Genomic DNA, 24,147 nt, shown 5'->3' with positions numbered 1-24,147 from the left:
TCCTGGGACATCTCTTGTTCGGTATATATTTCTCGGAGGTACAGGCCAACACGGAAGGACTGTGGCTGACCAAGTTCGCAGATGACTGAAAACTGGGTGCCATAATTGACTCTCCAGCTGACACAAGCATCCTACAAAAGGGCCTCATAGAAACAGACAACTGGTGCCAGAGCCATGGCCTCAAGCTAAATGCCAAAAAGTGTATAGTCATCCCCTTTGGCAAAAACAAAGTGCCCACAAATTACCACATAGGTGGTAATCCATTAAGTACGGAAAAAGTAATTAGGGACCTGGGGACCCAAGTTGATGGCAATCTCTCATTTGACAACCACGTGGCCAAAGTGGTTAGAAAAACATTTTATATAGCCCACCTAATAATGAAGGGATTCACATCTAGATCAGGGGAGGTCATCGTGCCTCTTTACTCAGCCCTCATCAGGCCCATAATTGAGTACAATGCCCCTTTTGGGATGTACCTTACCAGACACCTGCAGCAACTGGGAAGACCCCAAAAGTACCTCAGCAAGAAGATCAAAGGGCTCAAACAGATGCCATATGCTGCCCGGTTAAAGAAACTCCAGCACTACTCAGTGGCATACCACCTGCTCAGAGGCGATCTGTGCCTGACGTATAAAGCCATGTCCAACCTGGAATTAATGGACATGCTGCACCTCAGAAAATCCAAATCCAGTCGAGCTACGTGCTCGAGAGACTTGAACCTCAGCACTGAAATAAATAGGACATGCTGGAGGGACAGATTCATAACCCAGAGGGGCTCCCTTCACTCTGGAATAAAATCCCAGTCCAGGTTAGGCAGAGTCCCTCATTGACTCTCTTCAAGAGGAATCTTGAGGAGTGGATGGGAGATCGTAGGTTTACCCCGGGTATCACTTCTGTGTCACTGTTAGACAGAGACACAGTATACTAACCTCGAAAAAGGGCATAGCAAAATTTATTTAAAATGGGTGGCGAAAGCCAAACACTCTGGCTAGGCTTATAAATGCCCTAGGGCAGATAGCCTAGTATGAACCTATGAACATTAATGAAATGCAGTAAAATGCAGTTAAACAGAAAAATGATTGGCCTAAGTGAAAATAAATGAAAAAGCACTTGCACTGGTCTTGGAGTATCATCCCAGTGATGATGTACTTCAGCAGAGCCTGGTTCAAACAAGCCAAAGTTGTATGGCATTCTGAGGATGGAGGCTTTTTTGTACTCCTTTTAAGCCTAGCCAGTTTTCCTTTCAGAGGTGAGAATTTAACCCTGTACTTTTTGTCTGTCAAGTAAACACCTTAACCATTATATCAACTTTATTTTAAGAGCAATTTTATTTTAAGGGCAAATCCTGATCCTGCCCAAGTAGAAATGCTGCAGATTTGTAAGTCAAATGGCACATGATTCAGTCAGTCTAGAGACCTTCACCTAGCATGTGACATCAACAGTACTTGTTGGAGAGACAACTATGTCTCCCAGAGGTTGCCTCTCCTCTGGAATAAACTTCCAATAAGGTTAAGCAGAGCCCCTCATTAACCCTTTTTAAGTGTAATGTGGACAATTGGATGGGAAACCGCAAATTCATCTCAGGGGGTTCACCTGTATCCCTCTTGGATAGGGGCAGTTGGTGCTGATTTAGATCTGCTTGTAACACAGACGACATCTCTAGACCCTTAAGGGAGCAAGGGTTGAACTTGGCTAGGCTTGTAAAAGCTGTAGGGCCATTAGCCTAGTAACCTCCTATGAACCTATGAGTGTGGAAACCAAGAAAAAGCACAGATGGAAATATTCATGTAAGAATTATTTATGCCAAGGTTACAAGAAGATGAGAATCCACAATTAATACAATGTAAAAGACAAGTAGATCATTACCAAGCAGCTAAAACAAGGTAAAAGAGAAACATTTGCTCCAAACTTCATCAAGTCCACGGCCGATCCCTCTGTTAAATATGTTTCTTCAAGAAACTTTAAACTAAAAACAGAGTGCTTCCATCCATACAATGTGGACTTCTTCAGAAGCTAAGTCCATAATCACCGAAGCAGCATTTAAATACCAATATCAAGACATTAATTGTAGGATGTTACATAGCTAATTAAATATTCCATTCCGAGAAGCAGAGAAAATTAATAAATGAATGTATATCACAGAAAAATGCAAATTGTAAGACCTACTGTAAAAACATTTTAAAACTGACTCAGTGTCAATTTAAAAAATATTAAATTCACAAAATAAAAATTCAATCCCACTAAATTGCTAAAACTACTATCATACAAAAATACCATAATGCTAAATAATAAATATAAAACTATCACATCAATTGAAATCTCATTACTAATGAGGGCTAAATAGAAATATTTTCATTGAGCACCGGTGACTATGTGTCTTGAAGCCACAACTGCCATTTTACTTCTTTTGACTCCAATATCATTTTAGGGTCCCCACATCTGGGACTAATGTTGACCCTTTCCAATATAGCAAACCTAAATTTCTTAAAATCAGGGCAACATAATGAGTGTTAAGCACAGCGTAATTTTCATTCTACTTCGTCATATTGTAAACATGTTCATAAATCATTTTACAAAGGTTTCTCATATTGTAAACATGTTCATAAATCATTTTACAAAGGTTTCTCATATTGTAAACATGTTCATAAATCATTTTACAAAGGTTTCTCATATTGTAAACATGTTCATAAACCATTTTACAAAGGTTTCTCTCAGTTTTGCCTTCATAAAAGATGGGGTAACCTAAACATTTTGCAAGGTAAACCACAAATTTAGAAGAACAATTACTTTTCATAAACTCAATTTTATTATGGGAATAGTTATCCAAAACTAAAAACCATTCTTCTAAAATATAACAACATTGCAGACAAGCTCCACATTTCATCGTTCCTGCCACAGGTATAATCTGTTTAACAAAACCTGCCTGACCCCCATCAAACCATTCTTTAAGGTTCCTGCCTGTCTTGTAAACAAATCTGGGTTCTGGTCCCAATAGCTGATAAATGTCAAAGTTAGACTTTAACATATTCTAATTTTTATTCATTATATCTTTAATTTCTGCTGCTTGGTGACTGAAATGCAAAATCAATGCTCTATAACCCTTTCATCTCAACAACTGACATTTTTATTTATTTTATATATTTGCAGCTGGAACGACTGAAAACCACTCAAACAGTAGCCCAAAACTGGACTCGAAGTACTTTTGAAAATTTAATACCACAAACAGATAAAATGTCCAAAATAATCACGTAAAGTAACACAGTCAAGTGTTTTTCGTCATCCAAGACTTCATCAGAACTGTGCAAATCAAATAAACCACAAGCTTATATAGAAAATCACTCCCCAATTAACCCTAGTAATCAAATATTAAAGTCCTACGCTGTACATTAAATGTTCCCATTGTCTATACAGTACAAAGTTTAAAAATCAGAAGTTAAAAAGATAAATAGGTTAAAAAACAAGATGTTAAAAGCTGTAATAGTATTTGACATAAAAAGTAACCTATACTGATATATCATGATTATAATTTAATTGCCCAAAGCTTCAATTCTGATTTAATAGAAATGTTATTTATACCTGGGGGCTACAGTGGCATTCAACCATAACTGCCATCTCATTTCAGCCCTGTCCAATTTATTAGTCCAGTCACCCCCTCTAAAATCTCTATCAACCACCTCCAAACTACCAAATAAAAAAACTATGGTCAGGGTTTAGATTAGTATGTCTGTATAGTGCATTATTTTCATCACATTTCTTTATACTATGGTGGTGAGGAAATCTTTCGCTCCTATTGGTCACATGCTATTAGATTCTTGTGACTTTTTGGGTTGGATCCAGGAAGAATATTATAGTGAGGAAGTTATTTTCTCAACCATTGACGTTGTGGATTTATTCACCCCCATACCTCATGACACAGGGTTGGAGTTTCTTCATGAGGTGTTAGTGGAAAAAACTAATTTGGGGAACACCTTGGTTCATTTTATTATGTTCATAGGCTGATACTAAGTTAATTGCCTTTGCAGGCCATTTTAAACTTAGCCACTTCCCCCATGTGAGAATCAAACCCTGCGCCTTCTGTTTGCAAGGCAAACACCTTGACCATTATGCCATCTTCCTACCTGTTGTTAATGGAAATCATTTTGGTGAATAACTTTTTCAGTTTTGGTGGTGAATTCTTCCATCAGACCAACGGGGTAGCAATGGGCACTAGTTGTGCTCCATTATTCACAAATGTAGTTATGTACCATTGGGAACATGAGCACATCATTAACAGTCCATTTAAGGATTTCTGGGCTGTGTATCTTAGCTTTCTGGACAACTTTTTATTCTCTGGAAGGTAGGGGACAAGCACACTGATTTTCTCAACTTTTTGAATGGTATATGTAACTATTTCAAGTTTACTGAGAATAGTGACATCTCAAAGATTAATTATTTGGATGTGTGTCTTTGGAAAGATACAAGTAAAAATTTTTTCAATCTTGTGTTTACCGAAAAACCCACTTTTTCAAATGATTACCTGGAGTTTCGTAGTAGTCACCCTCAGTACGTGAAAAGAAACATAGTGAAAGATCAAATGGTTTGTATAGCCAGAATGTGTTCCGATTTTAAAACATTAAAGGTAGAGATGGGTACATTGGTTAATTTGTTTGTAGCAAGGGGTTACCCCATTGGAATTTGTTGTACCTATTTGTGACCTAGTGATAGGTGAATTGGGTAAAAGATAGAAACCATTACTTGGGGTCACTCAGAATAAAGAGGTAGAAGTTCCCCATCTACAACATTAGGATTTATTATATTCTATGGTACTAACTTACGGGGGAACTTGTAATTTCGTTAGAGAAATTTTAAAGAAAAATTGGACATTGTTCAAAGGTAATGAAGAACTTTTGGCTATTTTGGGAGATGGACCAACCTTTTCATACAAAACAAATAGGAACTTGAAAACATTACTAGAACACCCCACAGACAACAAAACTAAGACAACTAAGGGAACTATGAAATGTGGGGCTTGTGATTATTTCAAATATATTATCACAACCCCCACTGTATTAATAGGTTCCATTTGTTTAGAAGTGAGGTTGGCTACAGACTCCTGTGTTACTAATGGAGTGGTTTACATTGCTGTCTGCCAGGCCTGTCATGATTTTTACGTAGGCAGGATGAAAAGGAGGTTCCGGAGAAGAATTTATGAGCATCTGTATAGTATAAAGAAATGTGATGAAATAATGCACTGTACACACATACTAATGTAAACCCTGATCACAGTTTTTTTATTTGGTATTTGAAAATTATAGCTATAGGTGAATTTTAAGAATCTAGAAGATTGATTCAAACAAATTACAAATCAATGCCTCTGAACCTCCACATAGGATGAAAATATCACCAAAAGAATTGGACATACAACTTGATGCTCATATAATATTCAGAATTAAAAACAGAGTTACATTCCCAGTCCAACAAAACCAAATTAGTATAACAGGGGGTACAGTAAGCTGCCATGGTGACCCCATGAATTTGCTTATAATATTCACATTTGTGAAAGATAATGGTCTAAAATAATAGGCATAAATTCTACAATCAAAATGAATTTGTCATTTGGAAAATTACTCCATTTACATAAACTATGAAAATGTTCTAAACCTTCATCCCTCAGGATGCTCAAAAATTGCTCAAAAATAAATCCACCATGTCATTAGTTAAAAAAATCAATTCCCGAGTCCATAATTCATCCTTTAATCTTCCTAGGAAATAAATGAGGCAACTCGTGCAGCCAACGATCAATACAAATACCCATAGGATGAGTTTTAGAACCCCTAGCTTCCACTATCAATTTAGAAGGGGACCTAATAACATTTTTGTGAACTTTGGGGAGGCCAAAAATGGTAGGGACAATGGGATGCTCCACTTTCAAAAATTTGTGTGTGTCTGAATTAATTTTCTGATCATACAAAAATTCATCCAAATAGGAATCTATTCTTTGATATACTACAGAGCCCTCATTCAGGGAAACTGTGGGGTAAGTATTAAAATAATTCAAAATATTACTCAAAATGATCTACAGAATCCATAAGGATGACACCTCCCCCTCCTTTATCTGGCTTTGAAATATGGACAGTCATATCTTCCCTTAAATTCATTAGGAAATCTCTCTCTTTTTATTAAGATTGGAATGAAAACCACATTTATTTTGAGAATTAGCACATAACCTATAAATATCTGCATTTATATCACATTATCAAAAGATGAAAATAGCAAACGCTATTTCATCGGCCCCAAAATATCTAAACATGAAAATATCGAACATTCAGAAGAGCAAATTATTTCCCATGGAAAAAATTCACTGCTCCGAAACACATACACACACCACAAGCACATCAAACAAACAGCAACCACACACACACACTTAAATTCCTACATCTAACGCTACACTAAACTAAACATACACTACTATCTACCCACTTACCTTAACCCAAACCCTAACCCTAAGGTCCGCCACTATCGTACACTCACCTAACCCGCGCCCTAACCCTAACTAACTAAAACCACCCCTAATCCTAAAGTCTGTCACTATCGCACACACGCCTAACCCGCACCCTAAGCCTAACTCACTCAAGCCGCCCCTAACCCTAAAGTCTGTCACTATCGCACACACGCCTAACCCGCGCCCTAAGCCTAACTCACTCAAGCCGCCCCTAACCCTAACGTACAAACAATCTCACACTTACCTGAACCCAACCCGTAACTTTCCACCACAGTGCTAAGAATAGCGAAGCCACAGAAACAGCCAACTGAATTCTTTCCCGAGGAAAGAATTTGCTGTTCTGCAGCTTCGCTATTCTTAGCGTTCGCTGAACAGTGTTCGATATCAGAACATTCGAAGTTTTAATACTTTGATGTTCTGATACAGACCCAAATATCTTCAAAAATAGCCCTATCAAAAACATTAATAACTGGATGGAGCCGAGGATTAAAATACTTGTCTTCCTCAAAACGTTGTCGGATTTTACTATATTATCCTGCTTACTCTGCTTTTCAGCATTTCCAACAATTAATTTCTAAGAAATTCCACAATTCATTTCTAAGATAGGAATCGATTAGATTAAATAAAATAGTGATGTATAAACAATCAGCATGAAAGCCTGCAGGAACAGATAGTTTTCCTGTAGAAATTTGGAATTTGGGGATGAAGTCAGTAATAAACATCTGGAAGGTTTTATTTAACAGATGTAGTTCTGTGGAGGGAAGGCAAGCATTTGACAATATTAACAGAACAATGATGATCCAGAAGGAAGCAGAATGTAAGAAAATGACAATGAATTTAGTGTCTCTTTATGTATTAAAAGCATTCTATAGAGTCAGCTGGGGTTTTATAAGTAAACAGATGCATTAGCATTTATCTAGGAGGTTATGTGAAGGGTTGAAGGCATTAAGGTAGGAGTATTATAAAGATAATTTACTACTATAGCCTTTGTTTTATGTACCCAAATGTGAATTGGTGCAGCAATACCCATATTTATGGGGACACAAGATGAAATATTTCGGAGTGTGGATTAAAAAGGGTTGAAGTGAGATGTACAAGCATGCAAAAGGTTTATGGCTTTGATTCACCAAATTGCCATCAAGATACCTCAGTGAGATAACCCATTAGTATTGGGATACTGCAGCAGTGACCTGATCACTGACATCATTATATTCATAATGTAATAGGAAATATTTTAAGAACCAAACCAACATGGGAATGGAGAAAGGAGGTTTTATCAAACGGGATGATTGCAAGTAATGGTACATAAAAACTGTTGAGATGGAACTAGAAGTAGTCTGGAGCATTTCTCCCCAGGCCTTTGTTAAAATTGGCTTCATTCCAATTAGACTTTCCTGGTTAACAAATGTTAAATAAATAAATAAAAAACTTACAGGAGAATATTAGCAAAGGAACCAATAAAATTGGTACCAAACAGCTAGGAAGGAGAAAAACTTAAGTGAGCTGGATGAAGCCAAGGAGAAGTTTAGACTACAGATAAGACACTGCCTTCCATACTAGGGACTGATAACAGAATATGGGCAGTATTAAAGTAAGGGATAGGAGAATGTTAAGTGAAAGACCAGCTATGGTACAAAGACCTTTAATGAATTTCCACTTGTGACACAGGCATATATTTACATAAAATAATCAAACCATATTAACAAGTTCACATTTACAAAGATCAGACATCACATACTTTATTCTATACAATATAATCAATCCAAAATTGCATAAATTGTTCAATTCCTGTCTTCTCTAAAACTTCATTCCTTCTCCAAAACAATGTTTTGCATGTATTGTTCCTATAATTTCTATTTTTTTCAATGTAATTTACTTCTACCCCTTTCTAAGATCCCACTTCCTGTTTTTTTTTTCTTAATTTCTGTTATGACAGTCAGTACTTCAAGTGTGGGTGGTTTATATTTATGTATTTATTATTTATTTATTGACATTTGTTAACTGGGTTAGTCTAGCTGAGCCAGTGGCCCATTTTCAGTGGAGACCCAAGGAGAAAAGCTCCAGAAATATTACAATTAATAATGATGGCAATGGTTACAAAAATTAAATATGGAAAAAAGTAAAAAAATCAACAGATAGTGACACAGAAGTCATACATACATGTCGGCATGATTATTGCTCTACTAGCAGGGATAGCATACGTACATATATAACATGATTCTAGTAGAGTAAGCATAACCACAAAGATTCATATCTATACAAGAACAGTCAGGAATAATCCAGAAAAATGGCCTCTACAATACTATAGAGGATGATATATATATATATATATATATATATATATATATGTATGGATCCCCTTCACAAAGTCGAACATTCAGAAACTCGAAATGCATATGGCGTCGTCTTCCATTGCCCTACTTAAAAAAATCCAAGCTTAGTCTGTCACATGCTTTCTCGGCATCAAGACCCACCAATGACAGGGGTATTGTCTTTCATTCTCCTTCCCTCTGGATCATTATTGCTCTATAAATATTGTCAAATGTTTGCCTCCCCTCCACAAAACCACACCGATCCACATCTATCAGTTATGGTAACACCTTTGTCATTCTTTTAGCCATTATAGATACACATTTTATAATCATGTATTCAAATTGTAACTGTTATAACGAAGCAAACCAGGCAGTCCAAAACAAATTGAAAACCGTAAACAAGATGTTTTTATTGCAGGTATAAATTGATGAGCGCTTTCGCTAAATAGCTTCTTCAGATCAAGACCATTAACAATTCCAGCTGTGGAATACCAATCCAGTTGCTTATTTTTGTGCTTTTGTAAAATTAATACAGTCTGTTCATACTAGTTTCTCTGGTACAGCAGAAAATCTTAGATTTTCCTTAAGTGCTCTCTCCTGTAATTCTAATATTTTTTCAAGCATCTGTTCTTGTGCAGTTTCATACTCAGATGGCCATTTTCTTTTTCATTTTGGCCTCTAATTTCTGCAATTTTATCACCTCATCTGAATATCTGTTTAAAGCTTCTTACATTTTTCCAACCTTTTGTTATTTGTGTTGACATACTCTTTCAGGTTTTGTTTATTTTAATCAGCTCCGAGTAGATCTGATTTATTTTTTCCACTAGATTACTTGAAGATATGCCTTTTACCAAAGCTGGAACATAAACTCCTTTGTGCTGAACAACTGCAGGATTTTTCCCAGCCACTGTGTTTTCTCTTCATCTTTTCTAGTTGACTCTCTTTCATGCTCTCTTAGTTTTATCTTTGTTGCATCCAGGCAGTGTATTTAGTAGACAGTAACCTAGCCCTCATCTTTCAAGTTCTTTTTTCCCACTGGGTGAGCTGAAGTTAGGCTGTTGATCAGTGTGCAGACATCTTGGAAATCCAGCTCTGGTAGAATTTTTAGCTGGGTCTAGAATAGAAGCAGCTATTAAAGTATAATTAGTGGGGCAGATAAAATATTACATGATACCTATAACAATCCACCATAGGAGGTTGGAAAAGATTGGGAAAAGAGACAGGAAAGGCAATTTAACAATAAACAAAGGAAGGGCATCTCTGTCTTCCAGGTATACAGCAAAGTTCAGAAAGTTTAAGATTTTTGATTGGAAGTGATTGCATAGATATTTCATACCCAAGCAGACTTCAATTAATTTTTCCACATGTAATTAGCGAATGCTGATGATGGTATGATGGGAACGAGAAAGAGGTAATTGGGACTGCCATAGACTGCTGTGAGAGAAGTTTGGTTTGTTTTTTCCTGATATTGCTTTCTTGAAATTTATACTCAATTATTGCTTTTCTCTATTTTGTATATCGTTGTGAGTTTTCATTATGCTGTTTTAATTATATTCTTTTTTTCTGTTGCATATTTAAACTAGGAAAGAAATCACAGTTGCTACAGGTCATAGTGTCACATTTCTTAGTATTTAGCTTTAGAGCATGATTGAGGCAGCATTTATAGGTGCGAGTTAGTTTCTTCTGAAGAACCTGGAACTCTTTTGTGCAATTAATGACAGCTTCACATTTGCAGATTACTGCAAAATTGTTAAGTTACAGACCTTTGATGACTGCCTAGACATCAAAGAAGTAACTGCAAAAGAGTAGTAGTCCTAGGGCTGATCCCCTGGGAGGACACTGCTAGTAACTACAGTAATCACCTCCTGTTAGCTACCTTCTGTATCAAGTTATTATAAACATAGCTATTATACAGTAGTTAGTACAGAATATTTTAAAATCATTTGACTAGTAATGCATACCACTCCGCTGATCCCCTGGGAGGACACTGCTAGTACCTACAGTCATCACTTCCTGTTAGCTACCCTCTGTATCAAGTTATTATAAACATAGCTATTATATGGTAGTTAGTACAGAATATTTTAAAATTATTTGACTAGTAATGCATACCACTCAGCTTGTCAGTATCAATGCAGGATTACACTTCACATTATACCATGCATTAATGATTCATAGAAGTTGTGAAGGCTGCCAGCCTAGCTAAATATAATTTTGTAAATCATTCTAGGTCATTGTAAATATTAATATGATCCACAGGCTTGTTTTTACAATTGCAAGAAAACTGTGTAGGTTCTGAACTTCAAAAATTTAACCACAGTGCACTCTGCTGTAAGAAAGCTGATAAGTAAAGCATTGTATGACTGTTCGATCTCAAGCTCGGAGACAAGATGTCTGGGCTATGAAATTATTTCTATTGTCTTAACTTAAGGAATAATTACTAGATTTTACATGTAAAGTGTCTTTTATTGCTATAGCTTCCTGGCAAGGTGCTGCTTGTAAAGAAATGTAAATGTTGAGTTTCTGTTAGCCTGGGAACTAAAGAAGAAGTGATGAAAATGATGTAATGTGAAATGACTCAGCAGTACTGTGGATTATCCATTTAAGACTTTCTCAGATAGAAAAATTGAGCATTTTATATTTTGTCTGAACCTGCACACATCAGATCACCAGCACTTGCTTGTTCTGTATGTAAGTGGTATTTAGAAGAGTGATTTCTCTTGGAGATGGATAGAATACAGCCAGATGAGTCTAGCCGTTTTCTATATTTTTGTCAGACTATCCTACAGTATTGGTTTATAGCATTTTCTTGTGATCTCTGAACTCTGTAATGTCATTGTGTTGAATTAATGAGTATTGTCTTGTGTTTTTATTATTAAATATTTTAATCCTTTCAAATGTGGCTGTTGTGTCTAGAGATAATTTAAGCTCTAAAGCACTTGCATGCACTTGGTGATACTGTACAAAGCCACTCCAAACACCTAGATGTTTGTCACACTTACTAAATGGATAATAATATTGCACAGTAAAATTGGACACCCTTTGGTAAAGGCCCTATTAGTGGCTGATAAATAGTGGTTGGTGGAAGTGGATTACTACCTTATAGCCTGGGCAGAAAGGGGCATAGCTGGAGAACCTGTGTCAGCCTTCCCTAGAAGTGTATGTGTGTTTGTATATAACTCGTGTAAATATCAGCTACTTGGGCAGGGACATGAAGCACTGGTTGGACAGAAGGTGCTGGAGGTTTTAGCTTGATCACTAGGCTGAGACCTATACCCTACAGCTGTGCCAGTGGGGAGTCTTGTTAGGGATATGGAGAGAAAAGGAGAAACCATCCCCAGACCGACTGTGATCTCTGTGTGCTCTTAAGGGAAAGTGTACTTCACTGTGTGTGTACTTGTTATCCTTCCCAATGTGCATGCCACTCACTGGTGCTAGTGGTGAGGATTGAGGTTCCTTGATTACTGGGCCAGTGCACGAGCATCACTAAAGTGTATATGTCTGTGATCTTAAAAAGTCTCTAGTTCTCTCGGTACCTTAAAACAACTGTATCTGCCTATTCCTAAAGGACTGCAGACTGAAGTAATACATCACACATAATAATACTGCTTCTTCTTAGATGATATGGTTAATGTCCGTAAATAATGTACAGCAGCTTTCTTTCTTTGATTTTTTGGTCTAAATCATATAGATATATTTTTGCAAATAACGGACAATCTGCAATATTTTCTGAAGACCGTGCTACCAACTTACTGTTCTCCTTTTGATTTTTGTACACTTTCTATGCCATTTTCAAAGCTGTTTACATTACGTGCACTGATCTTAAAGTCTGTTGTATTCTGCTGTTTTATTTTTCATTGTCAGTATGTATATATATATATATATATATATATATATATATATATATATATATATATATATATATAAAAATATATATATAGGCTTTTTTTCCAGAAACCTTTGCAAAATGGGTTAATTTATCCAGTTAAACCTTCCCAGTAAAGAAACACTAGTACATACAATGGAATAGTAAATATTATACATAAGTGTTAGTAAAAAGGAAACAAATATTTAAGTTTATCTTCAGCTTTAGGGACACACACACACACACACACACACACACACACACACACACACACACACACACACACACACTTATCTGTAGATGACAGAGATTTGTCTCTTACCTGGGCTGATGACAGACAGCATTTCTTTCCAAATGCTGTACTGCTGGGGGCCTCTATACACCCCAAGACTTAGGCTGTCAGAAACCAGTTCAGCATTAAATACACCTTTCCTCTCATTCATTTGTTCTTCTTCATCCTCTTTCACTTCCTGGTCATTTTCCTCTTCCATTTCCTCTTCTTCTTCCACTTCCTCTTCATCTAATTCCTCTTCCTCTTCTAGTCTTTTCATGATGCTGATGATAAAGAATGGAAACATTGTAACTTATTTCACTTACAATGGGCAGGGTTTTAAAGAAAAACAGAAAGAGATCATTGTAGCTACATACCTTTTTATTTCATCTGTGATGCCCTGTGTGGAAGAGACCAAAGGTTTTATAATGTTATTGTACATCTGTATGGAGACTGCATTGCATGTACATCAATATGAACACAGAAACAAATGCTTTATTTTACTGTCATGTTTAATGAAGAAGAGAGAAAGGGCAAAGGTGCTAGGACAACAGCTAACTTTTTTCATGTAAATTTCTCTGTAGTAAACTCACTAGCATTTAACTCTGCAATGAATACCATAAAGAATGCTTGTACAGTTTCCTTTATCAATGTCTCCATTTGTTTGTGACATAATAGAATATAAACAATTAGCGTTGGCAGTGTGCGCCTGTTTTAGATACTAACCTTCGCATTTCCTCCTTTGCATGCTTGTATAGTTTCCTTTATAAGTGCCTGGATTTGTTTGTGACAGAATATCAACATTTAGTGTTGGTAGAGTCTGTTTTAGATACTACCCTTCACATTTCCTCCTTTGCATGCTTGTATAGTTTCCTTTATCAATGCCTGGATTTGTTTGTGACAGAATATCAACATTTAGTGTTGGTGGATTCTGTTTTAGATACTACCCTTCACATTTCCTCCTTTGCATGCTTGTATAGTTTCCTTTATCAATGCCTGGATTTGTTTGTGACAGAATATCAACATTTAGTGTTGGTAGAGCCTGTTTTAGATACTACCCTTCACATTTCCTCCTTTACATGCTTGTATAGTTTCCTTTATAATTGCCTGGATTTGTTTGTGACAGAATATCAACATTTAGTGTTGGTAGAGTCTGTTTTAGATACTACCCTTCACATTTCCTCCTTTGCATGTTTGTATAGTTTCCTTTATCAATGCCTGGATTTGTTTGTGACAGAATATCAACATTTAGTGTTGGTAGAGTCTGTTTTAGATACCACCCTTCACATTTCCTCCTTTGCCTGCTTGTATAGTTTCCTTTATCAATGCCTGGATTTGTTTGTGACAGAATATCAACATTTAGTGTTGGTAGAGTCTGTTTTAGATACTACCCTTCACATTTCCTCCTTTACATGCTTGTATAGTTTCCTTTATCAATGCCTGGATTTGTTTGTGACAGAATATCAACATTTAGTGTTGGTAGAGTCTGTTTTAGATACTACCCTTCACATTTCCTCCTTTGCATGTTTGTATAGTTTCCTTTATCAATGCTTGCATTTGTTTGTGACAGAATATCAACATTTAGTGTTGGTAGAGTTAGATACTACCCTTCACATTTCCTCCTTTGCATGTTTGTATAGTTTCCTTTATCAATGCCTGGATTTGTTTGTGACAGAATATCAACATTTAGTGTTGGTAGAGTCTGTTTTAGATACTACCCTTCACATTTCCTCCTTTGCCTGCTTGTATAGTTTCCTTTATCAATGCTTGCATTTGTTTGTGACAGAATATCAACATTTAGTGTTGGTAGAGTCTGTTTTAGATAATACCCTTCACATTTCCTCCTTTGCCTGCTTGTATAGTTTCCTTTATCAATGCCTGCATTTGTTTGTGACAGAATATCAACATTTAGTGTTGGTAGAGCCTGTTTTAGATACCACCCTTCACATTTCCCCCTTTGCATGCTTGTATAGTTTCCTTTATCAATGCCTGGATTTGTTTGTGACAGAATATCAACATTTAGTGTTGATAGAGTCTGTTTTAGATACTACCCTTCACATTTCCTCCTTTACATGCTTGTATAGTTTCCTTTATCAATGCCTGGATTTGTTTGTGACAGAATATCAACATTTAGTGTTGGTAGAGTCTGTTTTAGATACTACCCTTCACATTTCCTCCTTTGCATGTTTGTATAGTTTCCTTTATCAATGCCTGGATTTGTTTGTGACAATATCAACATTTAGTGTTGGTAGAGTCTGTTTTAGATACTACCCTTCACATTTCCTCCTTTACATGCTTGTATAGTTTCCTTTATCAATGCCTGGATTTGTTTGTGACAGAATATCAACATTTAGTGTTGGTAGAGCCTGTTTTAGATACTACCCTTCACATTTCCTCCTTTACATGCTTGTATAGTTTCCTTTATCAATGCCTGGATTTGTTTGTGACAGAATATCAACATTTAGTGTTGGTAGAGTCTGTTTTAGATACTACCCTTCACATTTCCTCTTTGCATGTTTGTATAGTTTCCTTTATCAATGCCTGCATTTGTTTGTGACAGAATGTCAACATTTAGTGTTGGTGGAGTCTGTTTTAGATACTACCCTTCACATTTCCTCCTTTGCATGCTTGTATAGTTTCCTTTATCAATGCCTGCATTTGTTTGTGACAGAATATCAACATTTAGTGTTGGTGGAGTCTGTTTTAGATACCACCCTTCACATTTCCTCCTTTGCATGCTTGCTTTGATAGTCAGTTGTATTGTCAACTACATTTCAAATACAAGAAAGTATCATGAGCATAAGTGTGTCTTACTAAATAAAATACTCGTTAATACTGCAGTAATTATATGAAGTATTTGTTGAGAAAAGACTTAAGACTGTAATAATGATCTCAAACATGGCAACTTAAATTCAGTGCCATTTGACTGAGGAGTTAAAAACCCTGAAAAGGAGAACATAGCAGGGGGTAATTAGCAGCAGCAAAAGATGAGGTGGACAAGAGGTAGTCATAAGAGATGGCTTACAGGTACAGTAACAACATGAAAAATTCCCAGAGTTTACAAATTAATACCGAGATGTTGAGGAGGATGCAGCTGACAGTAGGAAAAGGAGCTCTACTTATTGTTACCCTAAATGTATCCACTAATACAAAACCACTGTAATCACTACAAATAGTATCAGCTATTTTACAACCCTCTCAATCGCAGAAGTCATCACTACCCTCTTCTTGTAAAACCAGACTGGGTTTCTCTAATAGCATGAGCTACTTTCCTTATCTACCTTTCTGTTCAAACTATTCATTCAGAATAAAATACCGACCACTCCCTTCCAGACTCACAGTCAATACCTCTATCTACCCCAAAACAGCAATTAGTAGCCAAGTCTTCAAACCACAGTGATGCTTCCTGCAGTTTTTCAAGGATCATCATAGTGATTTGTTTAGATGTCAAAGATGCCTGATCATAATTCAAAAACATGCACCATACAAGCTAGTGAAAGATCACATCTTAGACCTTACTTAATGAGGAACAAACTGCACTGATGTTTGACTTCTGCCTAGTTTAGTGAAACAGATGCTCAATGAGAATCATGTGATGTCCATCCTCATCACTGCTGCAGTATTCTTTACACTTGGGATATTCTGCTGGGGATATCCTAATGTCTGGCCAGTATACCAAAGCCTTTACATCACCCTCACATCATATGTCAGGCATATGCTCCCCTTGCAAGCATGGGGTATAAAGGGGATTTACAGACACAATACTCAGAACTTCTTTGCTGTCAGTCCAATGACCTAGTGAGAACTTCGGTCTGCACAACTCTGACTGAGCTTATTTCTACTAAGCCTCTTACAAATAAGTGCCTCATTGGGGTTTCTTCTTTTCTTTTTCTCCTCTGTTATATTTGAGCTCATGTCCCCCAAGAAGGGGAAATGTGAGTGTGGGAGGCATAGTCCCCATTAAGGACAGACAGGAGAAGCGCCTTTTTTGTTTAGGTGCTATACACAACCATACCCATTGTGTTTTATCACAGGGGTTTGTACCTAAAACTCTCCATAGCTGCTTATCTTCCTAATGTATTTATCTGGAGAATCAGTGCTTACAAATAATGACCCAAGGTACCAGGCTGAATCCAATGACCCAAGGTACCAGGCTGAATCCAATGACCCAAGGTACCAGGCTGAATCCATCCACCCCGTGGTAAAGCTGTCTTTCAAGAAAAAAGAAAGACAACTCGGTCTGAATCTGTTGCTATCCAGCCTCCACTGGAAGGCTGTCTCAGGTTGACGATGTCATGTACCTCATATCGATTCTTAACCAATGTTTTTATATTATGTCTAATTTATTATAATTAAACTGAAGTTGTTTTTGTTTTATTTTTGTAGATTGTAAAATTATTATGTTTAAATATTTTGTAATAATTTGCAACTTTTCTCCATAGGCCTCCATGGGCCTCTGCTAAAATGGCCTTCTATCCGGGACTTTCCCAGTACTAAAAATGTCAATAAATAATAAATAAAGACTCTGAGGACTGTCAGATGCTGACACCAGCTCCCTCCACTGCAATGGAGATGGAGGTTGACAATGAACCCATCTCTTTTATGCCCACTTATGCCTGCTAACTATGGCTGATCATATCTGAAGAGCCTAGGGGATTCTCCAAATCCTAGTTATGGAAGAGGTGCCTCATACCCTTATTCAATCTAGGGAGTGATCTGAACTCCCTTGACTGGTCAAAACTGAAGTCCCTTCAAAGAAGAGATAAAAACAAACATGTTGATCCCACTGTTAAGGATCTTCACAAGACAGGACTTTACGCAATGGCTGTTTAATGCTTTTCTACTCTTTGGGTGTTCACACCATCCTAAAATACTAGACATTTTAATACTTCTGATGAGGAGTTAGATTCCGGTGAGGAATATCTTGGTTATTCTTTGAAGATGTATTCTCCTTTGGAGCTAGGGTCTGAGGAAGAGAACTTCTTACCTCCAGACTCTGCCTTTCATGACTTGTCCTTTTGGGGACACTCTGGTCTGTATGATGGAACTTTAAGGGGATTGTAAATATCTTCTGCTGTTTTTCCATTGTTAGCAGCCTTGTTGGATACCTTTACTGCTGCCTCCCAGCCCCCCTGCCTGCCTATGGCTTGTAAAAAAAAAAAAAAAAAAAAAAAAAGGTACCTAGGGCTCTTTAATATTTGTATAAGTATCCATCTCCTGACCCTGAAGTAGTGTCCATGTCCACTGATGAGCCATACAAGCTTTTATCCTCTTCCAAGCCTCTTCCCTCTGACAAAGACAGCTGTGTTAGAGTGACTAGGGAGAAAAAGTATATATTTCTGCAACATTGGCCTTTAGGGCCATTAAATATATGACTACATATGTCCTGGTTCCATTACCTCAACTAGGGGGAGTATCGTCTGACTTGCTTGACTGAGAACTGAAGACTGCAGCTCTTACTTGCTCAGTTCTACCTCCCTGATGACTCACCACACTTTATAATGCACTTATGATCAGCTGATGCAATGATGCATCTACTAGGGCTGCTGCATCTCACCACTCTATATAACGTAGTTATGATGCAAATGATGTGCTGATGCTTCTTCTAGGGCTGCTGCATCTGACCACACTATATAATGCAGTTATGATGCATCCTCTAGGGCTGCTGCATTGCACCACACTATATAATGTAGTTATGATGCAGCTGATGCAGTGATGCATCCTCTGGAACTGCTGCATCTCACCGCACTATATAATACAGTTATGATGCAGCTGATGCACTGATGCATCTTCTAGGGCTGCTGCATCTCACCATACTATATAATGTAGTTATGATGCAACTGATGCACTAATGCATCTTCTAGGGCTGCTGCATCTCACCAGTCAATATAATGTAGTTATGATGCAGCTGATGCATCTAGAGCTGCTGCATCTCATCTCTCTATATAATGTAGTGATGGTGCAATGCAAATGATGCATCTGCTAGGGCTGCTGCATCTTACTACTCTATATAATGTAGTTATGATGCAGCAGATGCACTGTTGCATCTTCTAGGGCTGCTGTATCTGACCACTGTATGTAATGTAGTTATGAAGTACTTGATGTGTTGATGATTCTTCTAGAGCTGCTGCATCTCACTACTCCAATTAATGTAGTTATGATGCAGATGATGCATCTTCAAGGGCTGCTGCATCAACCCCACATTATATATAATGTAGTTCTGATGCAGTTGATGCAGTGATGCATCTTCTAGGGCTGCTGCATCTCACCACTCTATATAATGTAGTTATGATGCAACTGATGCATCTTCTAGGGCTGCTTCATCTCACCAGTCAATAAAATGTAGTTATGATGCAGTTGATGCATCTAGAGCTGCTACATCTCACCTCTCTGTATAATGTAGTGATGGTGCAAGGCAGATGATGCATCTGCTAGGGCTGCTGCATCTCACTACTCTATATAATGTAGTTATGATGCAGGTGATGTGCTGATGCATCTTCTAGGGCTGCTGCATCTCCCCACTCTATATAGTTAATGGACAGATGATGCACTAATGCATCTTCTAGGGCTGCTGCATCTGACCACTGTATGTAATGTAGTTATGAAGTACTTGATGTGTTGATGATTCTTCTAGGGCTGCTGCATCTCACTACTCCAATTAATGTAGTTATGATGCAGATGATGTATCTTCGAGGGCTGCTGCATCAACCCCACATTATATATAATGTAGTTCTGATGCAGTTGATGCAGTGATGCATCTTCTAGGGCTGCTGCATCTCACCACTCTATATAGCTATGATGCAACTGATGCATTAATACATCTTCTAGGGCTGCTGCATCTCACCACTCAATATAATGTAGTTAGGATGCAGTTGATGCATCTAGAGCCGCTGCATCTCACCTCTCTTTATAATGTAGTGATGGTGCAATGCAGATGATGCATCTGCTAGGGCTGCTGCATCTCACTACTATATATAATGTAGTTATGATGCAGGTGATGTGCTGATGCATCTTCTATGGCTGCTGCATGTCACTACTCTAAATAATGTAGTTATGTTTCAGCTGATACATTCTCTAGGGCTGCTGCATGTCACCACTCTATATAATATAGTTATGATGCAGCTGATGCTCTGATGCATCTTCTAGGGCTACTGAATCTCACCATTGTATGTAATGTAGTTATGCTGCAGCTGATACGTTTATGCATCCTCTACGGCTGCTGCAGCTCACCACTCTATATAATGTAATTATGATGCAGCTGATGTGTGATGCATCTTTTAGGGCTGTTGCATCTCACCACTGTTTGTAATGTATTTATGATGCAGCTGATGTGCTAATGTATTTTTAGGACTGCTGCATCTCATCCCTGTTTGTAATGCAGTTGTGATGCATCTTCTAGGGCTACTGCATCTCACCACACTATATAATGTTATGCATCTGATGCATCTTCTAAGGCTGCTGCATCTCACGACACTATATAATGTAGTTATGATGCACTGATGTGTGATGCATCCTCTAGGGCTGCTGCATCTCACCACACTATATAATGTAGTTATGATGCAGCTGATGCAGCTGATGCATCTTGTAGGTTTGCTGCACCTCACCATAGGATCATAGAAAGTTACAAGGCTATTGGTCCTGAGGCCTATACAAACCTAGCCAATAATTTAGCTCATCTTCCAACAAGTCAGTACCCTATGCCACTGTCCATCAGGGACATAGGTGGAATCCCAGGAGTGTATTTTCTCTTACCCATCCAGTTTGTGCTTAAAAAGGTTCAATGAGGTTCCCTGCTGCACATGGAAAGAGTCTATTCCACAAAAGGGGGAGTGTCTCTGGGACACAAATCTGTCCTCCCAACAAGTTCTATTGATGTCACAGACCAGGTTGAGGTCTCGCGTGTGGGTTACTCGAGTGCAGCTTGACTTGCAGATATGCAGCATTCCCACCAGGGAAAGGTCTGAGAGGGGTCTATATCAGAACATTGAAGTATTAAATCTTCGAATGTTCTGATATTGAACACTATTCAGTGAATGCTAAGAATAGCGAAGCTGCAGAACAGCAAATTCTTTCCTCAGGAAAGAATTCGGTTGGCCGTTTCTGTGGCTTCGCTATTCTTAGTGCTGTGGTGGAAAGTTACGGGTTGAGTTTAGGTAAGTGTGCGATTGTTTGTACATTAGGGTTAGGGGCAGGTAAAGTGAGTTAGGGTTAGGGCGCGGGTTAGGTGAGTGTGCAATAGTGACGGACCTTAGGGTTATAGTTTGGGTTAAGGTAAGTGGGTAGATAGTAGTGTATGTTTAGTTTAGTGTAGCGTTAGATGTAGGAATTTAAGTGTATGTGTGTGGTTGCTGTTTGTTTGATGTGCTTGTGTTGTGTGTATGTGTTTCGGAGCAGCAATTTTTTTCCATGGGAAAAAATTTGCTGTTCTGAATGTTCAATATCTTCATGTTCAGATGTTTTGGGGCCGATGAAACAGCGTTCGCTATTTTCATCTTTCGATAATGTGATATAAATGCTCCGAGAGTGCTTTGTATGCCAGACAGAGGTCAGCTCTGAGGAATCTGTAGGAGACTGAGTAGAGGGCCAGGGCATTTAGCCTATCTGCATAGGGTAGATGTTTGAGGCCCCGGATTCTCTGGGTGAGGAATCTCTGTTGTCTATCCAGCTGCTGCATGTGTTTTGTGAGGTCCATACTGAAAGGGGCATTGTACTCAATAGTTGTTCTTATTAAGGGAAGAATACAGGGATGTTATTACCACCTGTACTCATCCCTCATTAGACCCATTATAGAATACAACGCCCCATTTGGTATGTACCTCTAAAGACATCTGCAACAACTGGAAAGGCCTCAGAAATACCTCAGTAAAAGAATCACAGGCCTAAAGCAGATGCCCTATGCTGACCGCCTTAAAAAACTCCAGCTATACTCTGTTGCATATCGTCTACTCAGAGGCGATCTCTGCTTAACATACAAGGCCATGTCAAACCCAGAGCTGTTGGACATGCTACACTTAAAGAAATCCCAATCCCTCAGAGCCACACGCTCCAGAGATCTAAACCTTGTCATCACAATAAACAAAACATGCTGGAGGGATAGGTTACTGACCCAGAGACTCCCCAGACTCTGGAATACACTGCCCATACATGTCAAGCAGAGCGCCTCTTTGGACCTCTTCAAGAGGAACCTTGACGATTGGATGGGAGAAAGGAAACTCACCCCAGGGATCACGTCAGTCGCCCTGCTAGACAGGGGTCCAGGAAAGCAAATAAATAATGTGGGAAGAAATAGCCAGGGAATTGTAATGGCTAGGCTTGTATAGGCCCTAGGGCTGATAGCCTAGTACCAATCTATGAACCTATGAACCTTGTCCCTGGATGAGATATCCTTACTAATGAGGTTGGCCATGTAGAAAGCATTCTATACAATGGAGGCAATATGTTAGTTAAGAGTCAGTTTGCTATCAATCTGGGTTCCTAGGTCCCTCACAACTGATTGCATGCTTAATGCTTTATTATCAATTTGATAATTTGTGGGGACATCATTCTCCCCAAAAGGGATGATGAGGCATTTTTTTGGCATTTAGTTTGAGGCCATGTTTCTGGCACCAGTCATTTGTTTGGGTGAGACCCTTTTGGAGGATGTCCACATCACTAGGAGAATTGATAACAGCACCCAGCTTGCAGTCATCTACAAACTTGGTCAGTCTTAGCCCACTAGATTTGTCCTGCAAGTCTGAGAAGTATATCCAAAACAGCAAAGGCCCCAAGGCCAATCCTTGGGGTACACCACTTGTTACGGGTCTACTACTTGATGTGGCGTCTCCTATTTTGACTAGGCAGGCTCCATCAGTGAGCCCATTTGCTACCCATCTGGTAACATATGGATTGATGCCTAGCTGAGTTTATCAGGTCTATATCACATCATCGAATACGTGAAAACGGAATGCTCACATGAGCAAATATTCACATACTCGAAATTTATGAATTTTTTTTTGCAGTACAATGAAGATTGGTATTTTTGCTCTTTCCTCACTGTAGTGCGATCTCGGAGTAGGACTATATATTTAGTGGGTGGTGTGGGGGGCACAGCTCCCCACAATACCGTTTTTGAGTACGTGAATATTCACTCATGTGAGCATTCAATATTCTCATACTCGATGTGATACAGACGCGAGTTTATCTACTATATCTGAGTAGGTAATACTATCGAAGGCCCTGGCCAGGTAAAGGTAGGCGGTGCGCTCCATCTTCCCCTCTTCTATGGCCTTAGTGACCATCTCAAAGAAGCCGACCAAATTTAACAGGCATGACCTCCCCTTGAGGAAACCAAACTGTGTGAGATCAAGTGTCTGGAGGTTGCCAATGTCTTTGTTAATGAGGTCCATGATGATATACTCCATGGCCTTGCAGATCAGGCTAGTTAGGTTGATGGGTCTATAATTTCCTTGATCAGTGGATGCTCCACCTTTGCGCAAATGGATGACAGTAGCTGTCCTCCACTCGGCTGGGAAGAGGTTGGTGCTGCAAGTTCCTGCCTGAGTTCATGTAGAATGCAGTCTGGGATATTATCTGGTCCCACGGAGGCTGTATTTTTTGCATTTGAGAGGGCAGTGATGACTTGTTCCCTAGAGATAAGGAGAGGGGGGGCAGGTACTGGGGATGTCCTGTTTTACTGATGGGGGGACAGAGAAGTGAAGTTTTCACTGAACCTGTCTGCCAGTAGGTTGGCTGTATCTACAGGCTTTGTGTATGTGGTGCCCATGACTACCAGTTCTGAACAGATCTGGATGCTTCCCTTGAGATTGCAGCCATATGTGAAGGAAGCCTTATGAATGCCTTTAGTAGATGTGGTGAGTTTGGACTCAAAGTTTGCTTTGGAGGACTTCACTTGTGCTCTTATTTGCTTGTTCAGGCTAAGGACAGATTGCTTTTAAATATACACCTGCTTCTTCTTGATCCTGGACAGCAATTTGTTTTCCTATTATTATAGAGTACTTATTACAGATATCCACAAGACAGGTGTACTCTTCCTTGAGGAGGAGGATTTCATCCTGTCTGGTATTCCTAATTCCATGCAGCTATATAAATGCTCATATACTACTTTGATGCAAGTCTGGGCATATGTGCCAGTTTCTGTGGAGGGGAGGGGGATGTGAAGCTGTTTATACCTTTCCTCAGGAGGTTGTAATCAGCTTTGGAGAAGTTTTTTTGTTTGATCCTC

The 24,147-nt window shown here is 38.5% G+C and overlaps 1 protein-coding gene across 1 annotated transcript in view; it reads right to left on the bottom strand.

The window, feature by feature from the left end:
• The window catches only part of LOC122798671 (zinc-binding protein A33-like), a 1,060,809-nt gene that overhangs the window by 127,317 nt on the left and 909,345 nt on the right, over positions 1-24,147 (bottom strand). The window contains exons 4-5 of the mRNA XM_044067764.1: positions 13,304-13,326; positions 12,978-13,210 (exon numbers count right to left, since the gene is read on the bottom strand). Coding sequence (XP_043923699.1) covers positions 12,978-13,210; positions 13,304-13,326 — 256 coding nt within the window. The remainder of the gene's footprint in view (positions 1-12,977; positions 13,211-13,303; positions 13,327-24,147) is intronic.

This window comes from Protopterus annectens, chromosome 3.part1 (genome assembly GCF_019279795.1).
Source record: "Protopterus annectens isolate FY-2018-M chromosome 3.part1, PAN1.0, whole genome shotgun sequence".
In the NCBI taxonomy this organism is placed as follows: domain Eukaryota; kingdom Metazoa; phylum Chordata; order Ceratodontiformes; family Protopteridae; genus Protopterus; species Protopterus annectens.
Note: the sequence above shows the minus strand (reverse complement) of the source record. Positions and strands in the feature narration are given on the sequence as shown.